The sequence below is a fragment of the Hemicordylus capensis genome, chromosome 2, assembly GCF_027244095.1.
Source record: "Hemicordylus capensis ecotype Gifberg chromosome 2, rHemCap1.1.pri, whole genome shotgun sequence".
In the NCBI taxonomy this organism is placed as follows: Eukaryota; Metazoa; Chordata; class Lepidosauria; order Squamata; family Cordylidae; genus Hemicordylus; species Hemicordylus capensis.
In genome coordinates, this window is record NC_069658.1 from 285,436,380 (window position 1) to 285,459,881 (window position 23,502).

Sequence of the window (23,502 nt, forward strand, 5' to 3'; positions counted from 1 at the left end):
ACAAAAAGGAAATGTACCACTCTATGTGCATTTAACATAAAGTGTGAATAAAATGACACACATATATATCTGTGCATACAATGTACATAGATTGTATGTTCATTGAACAACATAATATATGAATAGGGATATTATGTTCATCATATGTATATTTGTGTGTTTCTTATCTGTATCCTGCATTTTAGGGGGACTGTACACAAGCTCACTTTTAAAATGAATTCACACAAAAACAGGTACATAAGTACTTGTATCTGAATGCACATAGAACCTAGTGTCTCTCTAAGGCTTGGATAAACTGTGGTGCATCAGCTGGTGACCTCCAGGCTTGACCATTGCAATGCGTTCTATGTGGGGCTGCCTTTGTATGTGGTTTGGAAACTTCAAGTAATTCAAAATGTGGCAGCCAGACTGGTCTCTTGGGTAACCCAGAGAGACCATATTATGCTTGTTTTAAAACAGTTGCACTGGCTGCCAATGTTTCCAGGCAAAATACACCTTTAAAGTAGCATTTTTAATTGGTTTTAAATGGTTATGAACTGTTTTAAATTTGTTTTTATATTGTTTTAATCTGTTTGCTTTTGTATTTTACTTGTTGTGCACTGCCCAGAGAGTTTGTATGGGGTAGTATAAAAATGTAACAATTAATTAATTAATTAATAAGACCAGAAACAGATTTTCTGTGATCCCAATTGATCAAGGTCTTTTGTCAAGTCAACAAGGATGTCTGGTGGTACCACTATATATCAGGAAAATAACACTGCATACCCTCTGACCTCTGTCAGATTACTGAAATAGCCTGAGGGACAGTATTTTCTCAATGATGCCACCATCATTCTATCCTAACTATCTATCTGCATCACAAACAACAGTACTCAATGCAGATTAATTGTCAAAGACAAGTTAGTAACCTATTTCAGACTACAGAAACTAGGATGACTTCCCAGACTTTGTAATCCTTAACAGATATAACTCTACTTGTGAGTCAATTTTCAGTTCACTTCACAAGAAAAAAGCAGAAACAAGATTTCTACAAGAATGAATGAATGCATGCAGTGCTTTATTATTAGCAATAGCAATAGCAATAGCACTTACATTTATATACCGCTTTGTAGCCGAAGCTCTCTAAGCGGTTTACAATGATTTAGCATATTGCCCCCAACATTCTGGGTACTCATTTTACCGACCTCGGAAGGATGGAAGGCTGAGTCAGCCCTGAGCCCCTGGTCAGGATCGAACTTGTAACCTTCTGGTTACAGGGCGGCAGTTTTACCACTGTGCCACTAGGGGTATTCATCATTTATCAGTTATACATACAAACAGATGATACTGCATTCAGATAAAAATGGTCACACAGAATACACCAACATAGAAGCCTCTTGTATCAGCATCTAAAAGAAGGGCTGTAAATTAGCTATTGATGTATCTTAACAGCATCTGCACAAAATTTGGCAACCTTGTAGGAGATAGAAGATTTTTTATTTGCCAGGAGTATGGCGTAAAATCCAGCAGTCCAACTGCTTTAAATTATATATATATATATATACATTTTATATCCCGCTCTTCCTCCAAGGAGTCCAGAGCGGCGTACTACATACTTAGGTTTCTCCTCACAACAACCCTGTGAAGTAGGTTAGGCTGAGAAAGAAGTGACTGGCCCAGAGTCACTCAGCAAGTATTTATTCATTCATTCATTCAGTTTCGCCCTTCCAAAAATGGCTCAGGGTGGTTTACACAGAGAAATTATAAATAAGTAAGATGGATCCCTGTCCCCAAAGGGCTCAAAGTCTAAAAAGTATCATGGCTGAATGGGGATTTGAACCTGTGTCTCCCTGATCCTAGTCCAGCACTCTAACCACTACACCACGCTGGCTCCCCATAGCAGGGGAGAAATAAGACTGCACCGGCTTTCATTATAAAAAGGACAAAACAACAGCACATGGTGGACAGATTCAACCTCACCTGAGCCACAGGGGCAAAACCAAGTGGCCAGTGTGGTTTTCAAAAACCTTCCAGATAAAACTGCTGACAGTAAGGCATCATACCTTGCTCTGAGGAACACCCTGTGAAGACTCGGTAAAGAAAGGGACAATAGGTAGGTAGCAGGTTCCCAGTTAAAGTAACCAAGGCGCCCTCTTATGGTCTCTGAGATGGAGCTTAAATCATTCTGAAGTTCAATGTCCAAGACCCTCTGTTTGAGGATCTCCTTCGCTTACTGTAATCTAGTAATGAAAAATATTCAGTAGAAAGGCCAAGTGATGACAGTTTGCCCAGTAGTGCTCGTGTCCAGATAGACTGAAACCTATCAACCAACATAAGGGGAATCAGTCCCAGAGGGGAGAAATGGATCCTAAGCCAATACCAGAGGATTAAAATCCATGCTTTTGTTTCCACCCTCTGGAGTCCCGTTTCCAACCTCAACGCTGTGTTGGAGATACATTGAGGGGCCCTGAATACTGCTCTAATAAACTTAGATTGGATGATCCCCAAGAGCCTATAATTATGGAAGGGGCCCAATTGTGCCCCATATGGAAGCTGGGCAGATGATTTAGCAGCAAATAGCTTTAATGCTGCAGGAATAACCTCTCCACCTTTGGAGCAAAAGAATCTTAATGTTGCTATGATGCTTATGATGACCTTCTATATGCCAGTTAAATCCCTTAGGTCTCCTGGCAAAGACCATCATGTTGGATTTCTGGAAATTAATTACCAAGTGATTGTCCTTGCATTGAGTAGCCAAGAGCCTAAGCACTCTCTTAAGTCCCACTGGACTTCGTAAGATGATACCAGTGTCACCTGCATAGAGCAGGATTGGAATAGCTGTGCCCACAATAGTTGGGGGATGTAGCGCTGGATCGGAGCTAAGGTATTTATGTAAAGATTAAACAAGGTGCCAAAATACACCCTTGTTTAACTCATTTACAAGTAGTTATTAAATGTGAAAGTGAGCCTTGAGGGTTACATCTCATTCTTACACTGGTGTTCTCGTAGAACTTCTGTATGAGAAAATGTAAATGCCTATCGAGGTTAGTGTCTCTGAGATTTCCCCAGAGGTTTATTCTTGAGATTGAATCAAAGGTTGCTTTAAAATCTACAAAGGCCACATACAAGGAGGACTTAGGTTTGTTGCTATATTTCTCAATCAGATGGTGTAATACCAGGGCATGGTCCATGCTTGAATGTCCTGTTCTAAAACCAACCTGTTCATCACCCAAAATACCTTCATTTTCCATCCAGTCTTGTAACTTCCAATCTAAATGCCTCAGGTAAATCTTACTCACAACACTCAGCAGGCTAACTGAAGGATTCTCTACAATAATATTATTAAAATGACAACCACAATACCTATGTCTCAAAATGAAATATCTTGTTTTGGGGCCCACAACCCGAGTAAACTACAAAATGACTGTAAAGTGTTGGATTGTACACTCATTGTCCCACAACTGGCAATGCACATGTGATGCACTGTGCAGATAATACCATTGAACACCATGTGGTTAAGAATTTCAAACATGCCAAGAGGGCAGGCATCATGTGGCATAGTTGAAAGAGTCCACCCAGGAGAAAATGAAAAAATATGTTTGCAGAGATTTGTCTTGTCAAACAGTAGTGCTAGGCAAGTGGTGGATGAATTTTCCACAGGACTCTTTAAACATGTGTTTCCTCATATTAATTTGTAGGATTTTTGCTTGTAACATGTCTATGGCATATGTGTCAGCAGAAAAGAAACAAAATCAAGAGCCTTCAATGTCAAATGCATTTTTCTGGTGGTTCACAATTTTTTTTCCCATGGGCAAGGGCAAGTAATCATCTTGACAGGTGAGGCTGTCACATGGACATCTTACAGAGACACTTGTGCATTTGACTGTCAGGCCTTTGAACATTTATACTTAGACATCCATCAGCTCCAAAAGCTAGATAAATTGTTGTTTTCATGTATCAGAAAACAGGCCCCCACAAATCTAGGAACAAGGTCAGGCTGGATTTCTTCTCCCACTCTCATCCACTGAAGAAATTGTACTTCAACATGCTTGATAGGCTGTCTGCCAAGCTGGAATGTTGATCATGAGCAGACTATCAAAGCAGGTAGCTTCTTTTACTGTGAATTTCGATTGGACAAAAATAGACACATCATGGTTGTCTATGTGGAAAACAGCTCCAGAGACCTTCTAATCAGTCCATCTGCTGGCCAGAACAGCATGGATCAGCATAGCTCTTCTGCCCTGACTGGGAACCTTCCATTCCCCCAAGTGCCTGACTTTTTACCACCTGCAGGCACTGAGTGATTACCTTAGCCTTGCCCAGAGTCCTTTGTGAGAGGAGGGACTCTGGAGGCTTTTTAAGGAAGGGGACTGTGGCAGGCGGCTGCCAAAGACAGCTGACAAATGGGACTGGCCTTTGGTGCCGACCTTCAGAGTGGCACTGAAGGCTGAGGCATATTATATTCCTTTTGGTTATTTTAGGAGCTGTAACAGCTGTTTTGCCAGTTTTGTTATTGAGACTTGGTTGAAGTTGTTTGTAATGTGTTTGGGTTTGACTAGAGATGGGGAGGCAGGGGGCACCTTCGTTGACTATTAAGGTGGTGGTGGGGAATAGAAGAAGTAATGTTGGCAGGTAATGTTGTCAGTCCCAGGGGAAGGGCCTTGAATGACCTCAAAACAGTGGTACATATGCTGGTAACTTCCAGGCTTGACTTCTGCAATGTGCTCTATGTAGGTCTGCCTTTGTATGTAGTCCAGAAATTCCAGTTGGTACAGAATGTTGTTGCCAGGTTGGTCTCTGGTTCATCTTGGAGAGACTATATCACTCCTTTGCTGATAGAACTACACTGGCTACCAATAGGTTTCTGGGCAAGATACAAAGTGCTGGTTATAACCTATAAAGCCCTAAATGGCTTGGGCCCTGGGTATTTAAGAGAACGTCTTCTTCATTATGAGCCCCACCACCCATTGAGGTCATCTGGAGAGCTCCATCATCAGTTGCTGCCAGCTCGGCTAGTGGCCACATCGGGGTGGGCCTTCTCAGTTGCTGCCGAGATTGTGGAATGTGCTCCCTACTGAAATATGATCCTTGCCATCTCTGGCAATTTTTTTTATAGCATTTGAAAACCCACCTCTTCACCCAAGCTTGTTTAGCTTTTTAAATTTTTTGGTTTTAATCTGTTTTGACTTTTTAAATTGTTTAAATTGTTTTTAAATGTTATGTATGTTTTAACTTGTATGCTATTGTTAACCGCCCAGAGATGAAAGATTGGGGTGGTTGCAAATTTGATAGATAGATAGATTGATAGATCTGGTGTTCATGCAAAGAAAATGTTCCAGTGCAACTCAGGGAAAGAAATGCACACCACTTTTCAAGTGCAAATGTCAGTAAAGTGTGCAAAAGTCACTTGAACATTAAATATAGAACTATGATATTTAATTATATTAAATATCATTTAATGAACATTAAATACTATGCAAGTGGGTAAAGGGTTCATTTTTCTGCAGCTGCCTTGGACATTCTGAATTGCTTCAAAAGCAGATCTTTGTGTTTTTGTGTAGTGTCGTCAACTATCTTATGCATCAGTTTTGTTCCTGAATACTATCAAAACACTAGACAAATTTTTTCCTCAAGGACTTAAATATTCTTGGAATAAATTAACTTGAAAGAAATATGTTAAACTTCCAAAAATCACTGGTCCTAGGATTTTATACAAAGCTTTGGAAGTAGACGTTTGTCTTCTGTTTCTGATTACTTTTTCACATCGTGACAGCAGATATCACATATCCAAACTGTGGTAACTTGCTTTGCAGACAACAAATGTCTTTTCTAATCTTTGCACTGGAAACCTAACAGCCACACAACAACTGTTAGGTCAGACCCAGGAATGGATCACTGCTACACCTGCTGCACAAAAAAGGTCCAGATACCTCTAACTTTATTTATTTACTTACTTACTTACTTACGTATTTATTTATTTAACATATTTATATACTGCCCACTACCAACATCTTGAGGCGGTTTACAATAACAAAATAAAACAAAAGATCAACACATTTAATATATATAAAAAATTAAAAGAATAAACAAAATTCAACTACAAGCATCAACTTGACAATCACTCTTCTGTTCTGTTATGTGGCTTTGTCATTGAACCTTACATTATTTGTGATCCTTTTAGCTTTGTTCTGGTGACTAAAATCCCTACTTCTGCAAGGCCAGATGCTTCTAAATGATTTACTTGCTCCAAACACTAGGTCTGATTTGGAATGGTTTCGTCTGATATAAGTCGGGAACACGGTGCAGTGCCACAGACTATTTTCCAGACTCTCTCATCTTTCAGGGTCAATTGAGCTTGCAAGAGGAAACAAAGCTGAAGTTTCTAAAGAGAAACAAGGTGCCCTCTCTCCTATCCCAAATGTCTTAACATGGGAATGGGATAGAAACTACACCATCATAGAAGGTCCATTCATTTCTAAGGTGTTACTTCTCCCAATTGACTTGACATGGAATGGGACAGAAACCACACCACCACGGAGAGTATATTCATTGATTTTGCGGTGCTTTTCTACCCTGGATCATATTTTTTAAAATTAATAACACAAATGTCATAACTGGCGAGGGGCCATATTTGTGGATATATAGTGCACCAGAGTGCAGGTAAGAGTTTGACAACAAGAGCATAGCTGGGAGTGCAGGGGTTTGCTTGTTTATGCAGCTTTGGGGGTAGAAATCTATTCCCAACTCCAGATGAGGGTTAAGAAATACCTGAAGATATTAATCAGGCTTTTACTTCATAAGTTTTAAAGGTTTAAAGTTTACTGAGGTAATTTGAAAGTGTTTCAATAAATTTAATGTTTTTAATCGTTTGTGTTTTTAGATTTTAAACCACCCAGGAATTTGTATATGGGTCTTTATGGTCTGTAGACTAATACAGGCATGTTGTTGTTGTTGTTGTTGTTGTATATGGGCAATATAAAAATCTGCTCAATAAAATAAGTACATAATACATTTTATACATGAGAATTATCTTGTCTATAAGAGGTTGAGAAAACAAGTTAGTTGCCCAAAGTCATAACCAGATTCTGTGATAGACCATGGAACTGGATTTCAGTATATTGTTTTACCAAATCCCTGGACCAGCCCTTTCCTTAGACAATTTGACCTTTTTTTGACCCTACATTTCTTTTTGTTGCTAATTTCTATTAGTGAATCCTTTTTATAGTTTTAATAAGCATGAATTATATTTGGCTATAAACAAGGTGGAAAAAGTATGGTGCTGTTGGAGATGTAGAGGATGAGATACCATATGGTGCAGCAAGATACCACATTCTGTATGAGCATCGGGTTTTCTGGTTCAGTGGCTTAAGGAGATTCTATCCAGTACTCTAATATTCATTCCTGTAATTTATAACAAAGTGGTAATTCTATTATGGTCAATTACTCTTCAGGGCACAATTTCCATTTTTATAGTTTGGTTACGTCGAGATTCACAACACTTTAATTTCTGCAGGATAATAATAATAAAAAAGAATGTAAATCCATGAAGTAGCTTATTTGCATAGTAGTGAGTCCCATTCATCCTCCTGCTGAGAGTGCATAGCTTGAATGAGAATGCCAACACTTGATAATTGTGAGATTTACATTGGTGTCTTGGCCACTACAAGGGCTTAGGTAAGGTAACAGCATCTCTTATTTAAGTATATGTTTAAAAGCCAATTGAAGTATCTTTGTAGCAGATTTAGTGACTGGTTTATATTGAGGTTGTTCACATGACCATTGCAGCCCAGTGGGGAGGGTGTGGAGGGAAGACAAAATTGATCTTAACTTCCCCCCAGAAGATTCAGCGCATTATGTGTAGCATGCAGCTCATGTGCCCACATGTTCTGTGCTGCTCCAATTAGCACAGATCTCCAGAGGCTGGGAAAATGAGTCCCGGTCTCCAGGAATCCCAATAATTGGAAGTCCCTGTTTCCAAAGAATCTCAAAAATCTCCAGGAATCCCAATAATAAACCCATCCTTGACTATGAATTGATTACAGACTGGAGAGTAACACATCAAATAAAATCCTATGCAGCCAATGAAAGCTTTGCTATTGATGAATCATTGCACTTTATGGGATGTTTGTTTTTCTTCTTCTTCTTAACTGCAGTTTAGGAACTTTCTCAGGTGATTCTCACGATCAGTGGAAAGTGGCCTAAAGGAGCTTAGCCCACTGGGCATGCAGGCAGCTCCGTGCCACAGCAACATATGAGGAAGTCCCTGTTGGGAGGCTGCAAGCAGCCTCCCAGGCTCAGGGGTCTCTCCAGCATGCCCACATGCTCACGCAGGGCATCCTGGAACTTCTGGGGGCCGCATGACCCCCAGTCCCCGCAGGCCCCACCTGCTCTGTGATCGATCACCCACACCGGCAGTTATGTGGGTGGTCGATCCAGCTGCCCAAGGCTGCAGCCTTGATCATCTGTGGGGAGACCGGGCTAAGCCCTCTCTCCCCGCAAACCCCCTTACGGCAGGTCTCACCGATTGTGAGACTCGGCTCACTATATTTTGAAGCTCTTATAGGAGAATGGGCTGTTACTTTCATAAACTCTTGAACCTGCTTTTCAGTGATCACACACAAATAGGAGAGAGACCCATTAGTTATTAGGTAGATGATCTCTGTAAAATAGTCCAGATACCTCTTCTCAAGTGCTGATTAATACTACACCTTCTTTGGTTATGTCCACTGGTTCTTCTTTCCCTTTCAATTCAACATAAATTTATCTGCCTTCAATTAGAAAACATTGCTCCACTCTAGCTCTAACCTTGCCATACATGCTCCACTCCTAAAATCTATGACTCACTTAAATTCCTCCATTGATCTTACTTTTCCCCGCTTGGGTAACGTTTTTCTTTGTATTTTTTTTTAAAGTGTGTGTGTATGTGTGTGTACACACGCCCAAACGCACGCACGCGTGCGCGCGTGCACACACAAAATTTGTATAGTATACTAGTTATATACATTCTATATACTTTCTCCCAGTTGTGGATAGATTCCACTTTTAATGTGATTTATTTGACCATGTCACCTGTCTCTGTTTCAGTGCAACAGCTCCCAACAATTACAGAACAATCAACCTCTGAAGTTGCATTCCCTTTTGATGAGGAGTTTACAATCAAGTGTGAAGCTAAAGGCAACCCACAGCCAACGTAAGTGTTTTACAGATACTTCAGAATTAGGATAACACTTAAGATGTGGATGGGGCCCTTGCTCAGTGGCACTGCATCCTATTTGCATGCGGAAGGTCCCAGGATAAGGGGCTGGAAAAGGCTTCTGCTGGAAACCTTGGAAAAGCCACTTCTAATCAGTGTAGACAATACTAAGCAAGGGGGGAAATGGTCTGACTTGGTAGAAGGCAGCTTCCGATGTTCCTAAGAGACTGAGAGCAATCTGGCAGCAGGAACATCATTGTTAGGAATGGTGTTTCCATAGCCTCTCCAAAACTGAAATTGCTGCTGAGTGAGACTGTGGAACTGCAGCAAGACTAGGAACTGCCAGAATGGAGATCCACCCCAGGAGGTCAGGACAAGATCCAGCTGCTTTTAGCCCCCCCCCCTTTTTTTTAAAGGAGGCATTGCTCTTTGGAGCCACTGCATGGCAGTGGTTCAGTCACCACTGGTTGGTTGCTGCTAAAGGGGTGACACAAGAGGAAAGTCACTCCTTTACGTCTCTTCTTCATGCTGGAATGAAGGTGAGGTCCTCCATGTCTGTTAGATCTGTGGTAGAAGAATGGTCCCCTGATCTTGGTGAGGTTTGATTTTTTTTCCTAGTAGTATCTTCCAATAGGATTGTAAGTGGAACCGCATGAGAGCAGTTCCCAAGAAAATTCTTCCCTAGTTAGCAATTCAATATTTTTAGCCTTTTTGGTGTTCTGTGGTTTCTTTGTGTTCTCTTCTATGGGATATATTGTTTTACAGGGGCTGTTGGGTGGCTTTCTGAATTTCTCACTTTTGGGGACTTGTGGGTGGGAAGTGGGTGGGCTGCAATTAGTTTTGTGTTGTGCAGCAAGAGGTATAAAAGTGAGAGGAAAGAAGGCAGGGGAAGATATGGAAGATACAGTTGTCCCTCGACTTACGAACTACTCGACATCCGAAGTTTTCGACTTACGAACGACAAAAATGACCGGAAGTTGTTGCCGGTTTAGATGCGGCTTCCTCGACTTACGAATTTTTAGATGCGGTTTCCTCGACTTATGAATGTTTCCAGACCTCCGTGGTGCGCTTTTCGACTTACGAAAATTTCGACCTACGAACATTCGTTCAGAACGGATTAACTTCGTAAGTCGAGGGACCACTGTATTTGAGGCCTGTATTTTCTTATGGATCCTCTCTTGAACTGCCGTATCCACGTTTCCTTGACAACAGACCTCCAGGCCTTAAAATGCTGTGTCTTAATGACATATAACTGAAAAATAAGATTTATATCATCCAGGATTAGATCCTGGGTAAAGAGGCTGATCTGGCATGTATAACTGAGACCTGGTTGGGTGAAGAATATGGAATTAGCCTGTCTCAGCTTTGTCCCTTGGTTTTCAGGTAAAGCAATGGCCGTCCAAGTTTAGGAGAGGTAGAGCTGCAGTCATCTATAATGATTTCATTCACCTGTAACAGTGTCCTGTCCAGGAATTTCCTAATTTTGAGTGTGTGAATCTGGTCCTAAATGAACAAGGCAGGATAAGGGCAACACTTGAAATATCTTTTTTGTTTTGTTTTCAGTGGCTGCAACAGCCAGTGCCACTTTGATAGGGGCATGCGTATTTGCACACAGACTTCCACACTCATCACCTCCTCCTCTGCAAAATAAATGAAAAGGAGAACACAGACGAGGAAAGGGTGGAAGAGCAGTAGAGTAGAGGAACTATACAGAATGCCTGTTATACTCATAAGAATAGCCCTGCTGGATCAGGCCCAAGACCTTTCTAGTCCAGCATCCTGTTTCACACAGTGGCCTGCCAGATGCCTCTGGGAAAACCACAGGCAATAGGTGAAGGCTTAACATGCTGATGCTCCCATGCAACTGGTATTTAGAGGCATCTTGCCTCTGAGACTGGAGGTAGCCTGTAGCCACCAGACTAGTAGACATTGTTCTACCTGTCCGCCATGCATTTGTCTAAGACACTTTTAAAGCCATCCAAGCTAGTGGCCATCACCACATCCTGTCATAGAGAATTCCATAGATTAAATTACAGACTGTGTGAAAAAGTACTTCCTTTTGTTGTTCCTAAATTTCCTGGCCTTATGTTTAATGGGATGATCCCTGGTTCTAGTGTTGTGGGGTGGGGGAGGACGAGACAGGAAGAGAGAGAGATTTTTATACACCTCTATCATGTCTCCCCATCCTCACCTCTTTTCCAAACTAAAAAGCACCAGTTGCTGTAGCCTTGCCTCATAAGGAAGGTTCTCTAGGCCCATGATCATCTTGGTTGCCCTCTTCTGCACCTTTTCCAGTTCTACAATGTCCTTCTTAAGATAAGGTGACCAAAACTGTATGCAGTACTCTAAATGTGGCCGCACCATAGATTTGTATAAGGGCATTACAATATTAGCAGTTTTATTTTCAATAATGAAAATAAAACCAGAGCCCGTCCTAATGATCCCTAGCATGGAATTGGCCTTTTTCACATCTGCCGCGCACTGAGTTGACACTTTCGGTGAGCTGTTCACTATGACCCCAAGGTCTCTCTCCTGGCCAGTCACTGCCAGCTCAGACACCATCAGTGTATATGTGAAGTTGGGTTTTTATGACCCAATATGCATCACTACACACTTGCATATATTAAACCACAGTGTTCCAGTGGTCAGAGTGTGATGGGTATTCACCAGTATTCCAGTGTGATGTGCCTGGAATACTGTCTGCCTCTTTGGGAGGCAACAGGCTGAGAAGTTGGATATCTAGTAAGCAGGATGAGAGGAGGCTGTAGGGTAGACCCCCTTCCCTTCACCCAAATTGTCCCATGTGTATGTAGGTGTGTCTAGCAATCAAGATCAGTCAAGGGCTAGTTCAGCCCTCTTCCTTCCCTCTTTGCTCAACCATTTCTATTCTCTGTGCTTTTGCTCCCTGCCCTCGAATCAAGGAGAGCAGAAACATGCTCACAGTGACCAGAGCTTATTATAAAGGCAAACAATATTATTTATTGATTTATATACCCAATTCCTCAGCCAACAAGCCTCCCAGAGAAACTCACACAAAATCAATAAAAATAGCAAATTCTTATAATAAAATGCATTCAATATATAACTGTGCAGTATAATCTGTGCACATTGATGAACCATTATTTATATAAGGATCAAAAACTCAGGGCCAAAACAGATGTGAGACGGCAGTCTGTCTTTTTAAAACAAAAATGGAAAAGCAGTTGTGAGGGGAAAGTAGCACTGCGACAGAATGTTTAACCTACAGTATTTCTTTGAATGAATTCCCCTGCCCCCAAAGCTGCCTTTATCATGCCTGTCTCTTCTCCTATACCCCACCAGCAGGCTAATAAATGTTTGGGGAAAGCAACTTTGACAAAGGAGATAGTCAATGAAAAGAGTTAAAAATCCTCTCATCCTTGCAAATTGAAGTTGCCTGCCCCCCACCTTTCCCCCCAATGTCTGTAGGTCTGATTATGAATTTTCCATGTCCCCCCTGTTTTGGCCCTTAGTGTAAAGATCATGCTATGATTTACACGGTGTGAGCAAATGCTCTGAGGCAATCAGAGGGCAGCAGCTGTCTACCTGCCTTTTCCACCCCTTTGACTTCCATCCCTTCGCAATACGTTACAAATATCAACCTTCTTCTCATTGTTGACACATTTATTTGGGTAATGTTTATATTTCTAATAGCACCTAGACTGTGACTTATTATTATGTGTTCATGTAGAACAAGCCATGTATATTTTATTATAAAGAACTGCTTTTAGAATAGAACGTCTTAGGAAAATTCCATCAGTGAGGCTGTTTATCCAAACTTATTAAAATCATTCATAAGCTCAGTATAGTGCAGTTTATTACCGTGACATTGTTTGTGTGTTATGAGGATTACAAATTCACTCATCCACAGCATCAACAGATTTTAACGTAGGGTGTTAATAAAAATAGAGTAATTGTGAACAGAGATGTCACACTCTCGAGGGTGATGGATGAAAACCTATTACTACCCTGAACTGACGGGCTGTTGGCTCAGGGCTGATAGAACTGTGATGTTTCCTGTGAAGCAGCTTTCTACCTCTTCCGTTCTTTTTCATACCACTTCTTAAAAGACGGAGTCTAGCATCACATATCAGCCTTCCTATTAGTGGCTATAACTGACGGCTTTGATGTCTTAGGACCATGTTTTAACAATTTTCCATTAAGGATTAGGAGACCCTGTGGTGCTCCTTTTTACTTCTCCTCCCATAGTTCTTCATCATCCTTTCACCCTTAGAATGAAGTATTGGGGATGCGGGATGGGGAAGCTTCCGTCATTAGATCATCTGGAGAGGTTCGTCTGAGGTTGCTGCCAACTCGTTTGGCAGTTACTTTGAAAGGGACCTTCTCCATTGCTGCCCCTGGACTCTGGAATGCACTCCCTGTTGAAATAAGAGGGGGGGGGGCATCTCTGGCAACTTTTAAAAAGGCTCTAAGAACATAAGCCCTGCTGGATCAGTCACAAGGCCCATTTAGTCCAGCATCCTGTTTCACACAGTGGCCCTCCAGAAGCATCTGGGGAGTCCACAAGCAAGAGGTATGTGCATGCCCTCTCTCTTGCTGTTGCTCCCCTGCAACTGGTATTGAGAGACATCATGCCTCTGAGGCTGGAGATGGCCCACAGCCATCAGACTAGTAGCCATTGATAGACCTGTGCACTATGAATCTGTCTAAGCCCCTTTTAAAGCCATTCAAGCTGGTGGCCATCACCACTTCCCATGGCAAGGAATTCCATCGATTAATTATGCGCTGTGTGAAAAAGTACTTTCTCTTGTTGTTCCTAAATTTCCCAACCTTCAGTTTCACCTGGTTCTAGTGTTGTGAGAGAGGGAGAAAAAATTCTCTCTGTACACCCTCTCTACTCCATGCATAATTTTATGCACCTCAGTCATGTCTCTCCTTAGTTTTCCAAGGTAAGGAGTCCCAGATGCTGTAGGCTAGCCTCATAAGGAAGTTGCTCCAGACCCCTGATCATTTTGTTTGCCCTCTTCTGCACCGTTTCCAGTCCTACAATATCCTTCTTAAGATACTGTGGCCAAAGCTCTATGCAGTACTCCGTGAAATTGGTGTTTTTTGCCCCAGTATGCATCACTTTACACTTGCTTACATTGAACAATCCGTTGTGGATTCACAATCCGTTGTGGATTTCACTACCCTCAATAGTCCAATGTTATCTGCAAATCTGGCCACTGAAGACATATTCATTTACCCAGGCTTTTAATTAGATTTCTAGTTTTAATATTTTAATTGTTGGGTTTTAAATTATTTTAATGTTAATGATTTCAATGTTTAAATGATTTTAATAGTTTTAATTGTTTAATTGATTTTAATGTTTAAATGATTTTAACTTTAAACCACCCAGAGACACATGTTTTGGGCAGTATAGAAATATGTTAAACAAAGTATAAATATCTGTTATACTTAAACAGAAAGTATAGTAGTAAAACAAGTAGTCAAAGAAAACAAAACACAGTGGCTCAGATACCATGCAGAAAGCCACTGTATAAGGGACAGTCATGTGCACAGTTTCTGTGGCATTTTAAACCCTGCTAGTGCTGTTTGCAGAGGCAGGAGATTCCATGTCTATTAAGGAGTGACAGACAGATAGATCCTTTATTATGGTCATCAATCAGATAAACAATCATAATACAGTTTGCGGCAGACAATAAGAGCCTACATCAAAGTAAGCATCCCTTTGCATATTTTGCAAGCTATAAAGCAACATTTAGCCACATTTAAAGAAATAAAATCATCATAATCAGACAAAAGGTGCTGCCAATAAAACATATCAGTGTGGCTGGGATCATTTACTAAATAAGTTGCGATAAAACTGTTTCGGATATCCTTATGAAATGAGCAGTAGAGCCAAACATGTACAGTTGTTGCAATGACACCTGTGCCACAAGTGTCACAAGTGCATAGCTGAGCGGTATAAGGTCAGCTATGCTCTTATATGTTCTTAAATTTCTCATCTAGTACTGCAATAGAGAGTGCGTTAAAGTGGGAAAGGATCATTGCTTTCCTGAATTTTGATGTCATTAAATGGTTTAAATAGCTTGCAGGTCTCAGGAGGATGAGTTGATTGGTCAGAAATATGCCTTTTGGAAGACTGGCTGGATCTAATTGCCCTTTAACATCCAATACTCTCTGCTTCAGTGTTCTTATGGCCTGATCAGGGCCCATCTTAATACATTCTTCCAGTGAAAAACCATAAGAGCATAATTTCTGCTCTAAAGACCTTTTCCACTTTGAATCAAAGTTATCAAGTAAGGTCAGGGAAACTAACCCTACTGGACAGAATAATAGTCTTAGCCAATATGTGACGACACACAGCCAAAGCTCTGTCTGTACTCTAATTACCCCAGCTTCTTGATGGAGGACCACACTGGGGACACAACACGGAACGTGAAATAACAATCTTAGGAATTTAGATTGAACCAGTTCCAATAGGGCACAGTTGTTATAAGGGCCAAGTTGAGCTCCATATAGGAGTTGTTCCCAATATTTTGCCAGAAATAGCAGCTGGAACAAATAAAGCTCCTTTGGATACTAAGGAGTGTGTTCTCACACTCCCATTGCTAATCCATTTGGGAATAATGGAGGAAGAAACGGGAGTGTGAAGATGCACTCCTTAGTAGGCATGGGACCTCCCCACTTTTGCAAGCTGTACCAGTGAGGTTTAAAGTGCCTCAAAAGCAGCAAACATGCTGATGCTTAGACAGGCAGCTCACTGCACCATGTATGAGCCAATAATACTGAAGAGAATTCAAGAGAAATCAAATACTGTATCTAGAGAACATAAAAGAATAGGGGAAAATCCCTATTTTATTTTATTTTATTTTATTTTATTTATTGAGTCACTGAAATGGATACTGCAAATATTACTCACATTAACTTAAAAAGGGAGAATTTGGGAAATATTTGCAGTGTAAATTTGGTTAAAATATAAGATAGACCTACCTTGGTATTCCCAAGCACACTGGGAATATTAACTTTTTCAGATTTAGTATTCATTTGTATTTATTTACTCAACCCCTACCACAGACTCAAGATGAATTATATATAACCTTAAATTATTTTAATCTTTAAAGCAACCTTGTGAGAAAGTAAAGGATGAAGCTGAAAGACATGCCTATGAATATCTAGCTTTGTTAGATTCTACACAAAACATAGCAAAAACTTCACTGAAAGATGGTTCCAGCCTAGCTAAAGTCCCATTCACAACAATTCAGAACAAGTCCCATTCCACCCAGAGACAGAAGTTTGGGGCAGTCTACAAATTTGACAAATAAACAAATACACAAAATGATGAAGTTGGTTTCTGCTAGCCTGTGAATTTCAATGGCTACAATTGTATCCGCATTTGCTTAGGAGTAAATACATTTAAATTGAAACTGAGCCGATAAGTTTTTAAAATAATATTTAGCTTTGGGGTAGTGCTGCAGAGAGTCAGGAAAGAGATGCCATCAGGGTATTTGATGAGAAAAGCAGTGATGGGGAAAGCATCCCATCCTATTGTGAGGTTGGATAGCTTATTGCTGGTAGGTTTGGGGAATGCCTTTTGCTTTGCTTTTCTGTTTATTTTGCTGTACTTCTCTGAGTGACAGCGGTAGATAGTGTCACTCCTCCTGGCCAAAGGTGAGGGCCACATGCCTTCATGAAGCACCGCCTTTCCAGGAAGGCAGCATCTCCCAGAAAAACCATTGGCTATTAATTTGCATGAGATCTGCCCTGGGCTCAGGATAATTTTTTCTAGTGCAACGCAACTTCTAACCTGCCCCCCCCCAGCCAACAACCCACTCACCCCTTGCCCCAAGTTCTTGGTTGCCGTTCTGTGTGTATTTTGGTTGCTATTCCCCCTACTTTGGGGGGCCAGTTCAGTTCAAACTCGGACTGGCTGAACCAGACTGGCTTGCACATCCCTAGCATGGCCAGCACAATTATCCCTTTTTAGCCTTGACGGCCACCTTCAGCAGAGCTAAGACATTTTAAGCCCTTCCTCACATCACTTGCACCACTGCTTTTTCAGGAGCTCCCAAGCCACATGGTCATGCAGGAGCACAATTATGGATACCCCAGAGTGGCAAGAGGCACTTTGAGATAGCAATGGGGTCTTGGGGGATACACGCAGAATGGCAACTGAGAACTTGAGGCTAGGAGTTATTGGGTTGATGGCTGGGTGGATGGAAGGTGTGGTGCACCAGAAAAATTACCCTGTGACACAAGCACGCAGCTGCTCCTGGATCCTGGGGCGGATCACATGCAGAGGAATAGCTTATGGTTTTTCTGGGAGATGTTACTTTCACAGAAAGGTGGCACTTCATGAAGCCATGTGGCCCCCACCTTTAGCCAAGAGGAGTAACCCATGTTCTATGCATCAAAATCTTAGAAAAGGCAGGGGCCTTTCTGCACTTATTTTGCAATTGCAGCATTGGAAAGGGCTGTGCTGAAGCATAACCCGTCATTCAATGGTAGCCTGAGACTCTCTTTAGGGGAATCTGCTTGCCAGCCTGCTGGCCAGAAAAATGACTGTTTAGTGAATAATATGAGGATCCCTGCATACCCCTTATGGGAGTCATCCCTGGGGAAAGACAAATTGTCTTCCTCACTTGGGGTGAGGGGGACTTGGGGCCCCCTTCCTCCCTTCCCCCAGGAAGAGAGGATCAGGCCCCTCTCTTCCCAGCTTTCCTGTTTAAAGATAACTGACTGCACCTGGCGATTCCACCCATGTCTGCTGGGGCCTCCCCCATGCCACAGACACACAATCACCCATTCTGTTTGAGCTTGCCAAAATGGGGGAAGATTTTCTTAGTGAGGAAAGAGGATGAAGGAAGGATAAGGCCCCTCTCTTCCCAATTTCACTAAGGACAGACTGAAAGAGATTTCGCCACACCTGCTGCCACCTGTGCTCCTGATGATTTCTGCTCTGGGCATCAGTACAAGGACATTGGTTGTCCATGGTCCTCAGTAATAAGGCATTCCTCCTGTGGGTCTGAAGCCAGCCCTTCCACATCCCCCTACCTTGTTTCCAGATATGTTCCACAAAGCCGCTGACCTCTTCCCCATACCAAGTCTGGCTTCCCCCATCTAAGCCCTTGGGACAACTCTGCAGTACAATGCCAGCAGAAGAGAAGTAAAGATTCACAACTGGTGCAAAACCTCCTCCCCCCCCGCCATTTCCTCTACGCATGCTGGGTCCTTAAAGGGCAGGTAGTATTGAAATAGGCACACAACACACTTTTGGGGTGAAAAGTGATCACTTAATTTTTCTCTTCAATCATTGAAGAGTTCCGATGGGTGTGGCCACCCCAGGTATATCCTGGATTGATCATTTACAGGAACACAGCTGCGCCTTGTTGTGGCGTCCAAACTTCTCCCAATTTAAGAGTGGTGTGGCCTTCCAACACCACGCACCTGCCAGGCTTGCTGTTGGGCTGGTAGAAGATGCTCCCATGCATATCTTTTGAAGGCTGGTCTTACTTCCTGCACCTCCCGCTGCTCTGGATTCTCTCTGGTGGAGCAGGAACAGGCACCACATCCCTGTCTTGCTCAGGCATCTGTGCACTCCCACTTGCAGGAGGTCCTGGCAGATCAAGGTGGTCTAACAGCAGGACATCTCAACTGGACTTGCGGGTGGTGTGAAGGATGCAACAGGCCACTGTAACCCGTGGGACTAGATCCTCCTCCATATCCAACAAGACGTATAGCATGTGTCAGAGTGCCTTCAGTGTGCCAAAAGCCTATTCTACCACCATTCTTATGCTGCTGTGCTAGAAGTTGAAGTCCCTCTCAAAGGCGCTCCAGGGTGCATAGTAGGGGGTTACTAGCCGCGTCTGAAGGCTGTATCCCTGGTCCGTGGTTTTTTGTGGGGATGTACAGGTGGTGACAGCATGCTTGGCTATACCTGCATACCTTTGCCACAAGGCTCCAGGTTTGTGGTGGTATGCACTGGAACACCTTGAGCTTTCTTGGGGCCTTCTGTGGTGGTGGCCCTTGAATGCCCTCTGAGAGCCCTGTTGACACAGGAAGGATGATTGTGAGGGTACTCCTGGCACAGTGGGTTGATGTTCTGAATGTGGACCCATAAAAGGTGGCTAGATAGCTGCACAGACAGGGCGGGTTTGGGATGGCCCTGCCCATGGACCCATGAAGGGTGGCCTCAGTGGTGTTGCAGGTGTAGAAGGAAAATGTCCATCCTGTGTGCCTGTGGTGATGCAGGTGGCATGGTGGCTTGGGACAGCCCCAGCCATGGACTCATGAAAGGTGCCTGCAGAGGCCAGAGTAGCTTGGGATAGCCCCTGTTGTGCAGGCAGTTCAGGCACTGGCAGCAGCAACTATGGCTGGTACAGTTGCTGCTGTGGAGGAGGATAAGCTGGTGCTTGGTTGGCAATTGTTTTTAAGTATTTTAATTGGTTTTAAATGGCTCTGAATTGTTTAAAATTTCTTTTTTATATTGTTTTAGGCAGTGTGTTTTAAATTGTGTTTGTATTTATGTTTTTTAAACTTGTTGTGCACTACCTAGAGCCTTTGCATTTCTTCAAGCCTGCTCCTCAATAAACCCACAGAAAAAATCTTTGGTGTGTCCCCTTTATGTGCTCCCAGAAATATCCACAGTCTGGCCGCCAAACAAATGTGTGTTGCTGTAGGCACATTGGCACATCATCCTGATCCACTGGATCATAGTGACGTCACACATTAACATCTTGGGCCACCTGTACATTGGCCTGGTGGCATATTTGTGAAATCTTGAGGAACAACACTGTTCCAAAAGATTTAGTGCATGTCACAAGCATAGAAAGCAGGACGGACATGGGTATGGGAGGAAGCAGCCTGCGTTGAAAAACACCATTGTGGATGCCCCGGTTCTAATGATGGGAGGACGGGTGGTGGTGGTGGTAGCAATAGAGGCATGCATGCTGTGCAGTGCACTCCATATTTTGTGCTACAAGAGCCCCATGTGCACAAGGTCAGTAGTGATGTCACTCTCTTCTGATGTCACTGTCCCCGTATAACATTCCTTTCCTGGCAGGGAACACCCATGTCTCAAAACACATAGCAGGAAGCAGGCATCTGCCAATGTGCTTCTTTCCAATTAAATGCAGTGACTGGAGGGACACAGCATCCCTGTTGCCAAGTAGTGGTGGGAGGGGGAAGAGGGTGGCAGAGGGTAGGGCGACTTTCCCAAGAGGTGGTCAGTGAGGGGTGCGGCCAGCCTAGAAACTCACACATTTCTGGGCTGCTCTGTGGCAGTGAGAGGAGCATTGGCACGAAACCTAGGTTACAGCGGCAGCAGAATTCAGACAACACAATGCTGCCTTAAACCTGAGATTTCAGCAGCAAAACTCATTGCAAACTGAAGCTTCATATTATGGTTTGTGGTCAGAAACCTCAGGTTGGTTGGGTGATGAAACCATGGTTTTACTCGTTCAGATGTCCACAAAATCGAACCTCTGGCTAGTTCACCTCTAATTTTGTGTTACTGTATGTCTGGATGTGACCAGCGCCACCATTTTTGTCACCTGTAATTGGGGTGAAAGAAGTCAAACCACTGAGTAAATATGCTTAGAATTGGGCACTTAGTCACTACTAACTAACTTTAACTGAATAAGAATGATTGTAATCCTTTTAGACCTACAGTATCTGTACTATTAATATAACTGTTATAAACCAATACTCATGTTGTCTGATCTGTTTCATAATCTGAATAATCCAGAGGCCTGCATTTCCGTTACTGCTGAGATGAGCTTTCATGGATTTTTAGATTAATGCCAAAATTTGCATGTTTGATGAGCAAGAACATTTCATTGAACAGCTAAGCAAAACACATGCAAATCAAAAGTGTCTCTCTTTCTTCTGCAAGTCCTGGACACCAATCATCATTCAGAAAGAGTTGTGTGTGTGTGTGTGTGCGCGCCTAAATAAGACCAAGAGTTATTTTTAAGGTTGTGGGGAAACACACTGTTCCCAAAGTAGCCCACAAGATACTGGTCTGCATGTTTTAGTTCAGGGAAGCTGTGCAATTTCTTGGAGAAACTGCCTGAAGCTACTTGAAGCTGGAGTAGAATAGTGCATATATTTGAGATGTTTCCTCAGCACATGTCTGTAAGCAGGGCTAGGATTGGGGCAAAGACAGGCTGAGAGCAGTCATGTTGACTGGGAAGATGCTGCACCCTCTCATTCCACTGCTGTTTTCATTGGCAGACATCCTGCACAGCATTCCATCTGCTTTGTAATGGAATGCATGCACAGTTGTACAAGAGTGTTTTTTCACAAATGCAAATGTGCAATTGATGGCTATTGGGGAAAAACATCAATCACATGACTATGTTTACTCAGCTTCCTGTATTTGCATTAGAGTGCTCTTGTGCAACTGCATGCATGTGGAACATTGCACAATATTTCAGCCAATGGCAACAAAAAGGTGCACCAACTGAGACTCTTATTATCTATCTATCTATCTATCTATCTATCTATCTATCTATCTAACATATTTTTATACCACCTAAAACCTATGTCCCTGGGCAGTTTACAACAAAACAAAATACATGACAACAGAAAAAATTAAAACATTAGTTAAAATAAATAACAAAATTAAAACATTACAACAATTTAAAATTTTAAAACAATGTTTTAAAACAATGTTAAAACTATTAGAACAGTATTTAATTAAAAGCCTGGATGAACAGATGCGTTTTTAATTTTTTAAAGATAAGATTTTTTAATTGTCAGAGATTGGGAGGCTCTTATTTCAGCAGGGAGCGCATTCCAAAGCTTCAGGGCAGCAGTGGAGAAGGCCCGTCCCCAAGTATAAAGACAAACTCGTGGCAAATGCAGGCAGACCTCTCCAGATGATCTCAGTGGGCGATGGGGTTCATGACGAAGACGTGTCCAATTGATGTGAAAATTTGAGGAGGAGTAAGGAGCATACTAAGAGTATTAATGGTGGCTGTCTTATTCCCCCTCCCCCTTATGGATAAAAAACCCTTTGGAGAAATGGGCAGCAGTAGCAGACACACCACCAGCACCACTTCCTTACTGGAATGCATAACATGTCATGTTCTTCCCTGGTGCATTCTGGGAAGGAAATTGGCACAACACTGGTGCTGTGCCTGCCACTGCTGATGCTGTCCACTTCTCCCAAGAACTTTCTTTTAAATCATTTATTTTTCAAAAGAGACATAAAAATATAATTAAAATAAGATAAAAATCATATTAAAGATCCCTCACATAAATTCACAAATTAATCAGAATTACACAAGCTACTCAACAATAAGATACTATTTTATATAGGATAAGATTAAGAGACAGCATGGTGTAATGGTTAGAGAGTTAGACTAGGAAAATGGAGACCTGAGTTCAAATTCCCATTCCACTATGAAACTCACTGAGTGACTCTGTGTCAGTTTTATCTCTCCGCCTACCCTACCTCACAGGATTGTTGTGCAGATAAACCATGCACATCACTTTGGACTCCTCAGAAGAAGAGTGGGATATAATTGTAAAAATAAATCAAGTATAACATACATATATTCAAGTTTTTTATTCTTTAAACAAGACAACCACCACTCTTGATAAGTCCCCTGCTCCTTCAAAATTTCTTGCAGTCTTTGTTGGCCACTCCATGAAAGCGGCAGAGATTCTGACACCTATTAGCCCAAGCAATAACAACTTTCTCAAGATCAGTGAGAAGGGCTGCCAGGCATGCAGGGATGAAGGCTTTTGAAACTTACCTTCCCCACAGCTGATCATTGGGTCTGTGCTAGGAGTGTGTACAGGTGAAACTCGGAAAATTAGAATATCGTGCAAAAGTCCATTAATTTCAGTAATGCAAATTAAAAGGTGAAACTGATATATGAGACAGACGCATTACATGCAAAGCGAGATAAGTCCAGCCTTAATTTGTTATAATTGTGATGATCATGGCGTACAGCTCATGAAAACCCCAAATCCACAATCTCAGAAAATTAGAATATTACATGGAACCAAGAAGACAAGGATTGAAGAATAGAACAATATCGGACCTCTGAAAAGTATACAGTGTACTGTGCTTGATTGGCCAGCAAACTCGCCTGACCTGACCCCATAGAGAATCTATGGGGCATTGCCAAGAGAAGGATGAGAGACATGAGACCAAACAATGCAGAATTGCTGAAGGCCGCTAATGAAGCATCCTGGTCTTCCATAATACCTCATCAGTGCCACAGGCTGATAGCATCCATGCCACGCCACATTGAGGCAGTAATTGCTGCAAAAGGGGCCCAAACCAAGTACTGAATACATATGCATGCTTATACTTTTCAGAGGTCCAATATTGT

At 42.1% G+C, this 23,502-nt stretch overlaps 1 protein-coding gene across 4 annotated transcripts in view; it reads left to right on the plus strand.

Annotated features, from left to right (window-relative positions):
- Positions 1–23,502, plus strand: part of CHL1 (cell adhesion molecule L1 like) — a 382,907-nt gene that overhangs the window by 229,128 nt on the left and 130,277 nt on the right. For all 4 annotated transcript variants that reach the window (XM_053291775.1, XM_053291772.1, XM_053291774.1 and 1 more), the window contains one exon: positions 9,064–9,169. In XM_053291775.1, the coding sequence (XP_053147750.1) occupies positions 9,064–9,169 (106 nt within the window). The remainder of the gene's footprint in view (positions 1–9,063; positions 9,170–23,502) is intronic.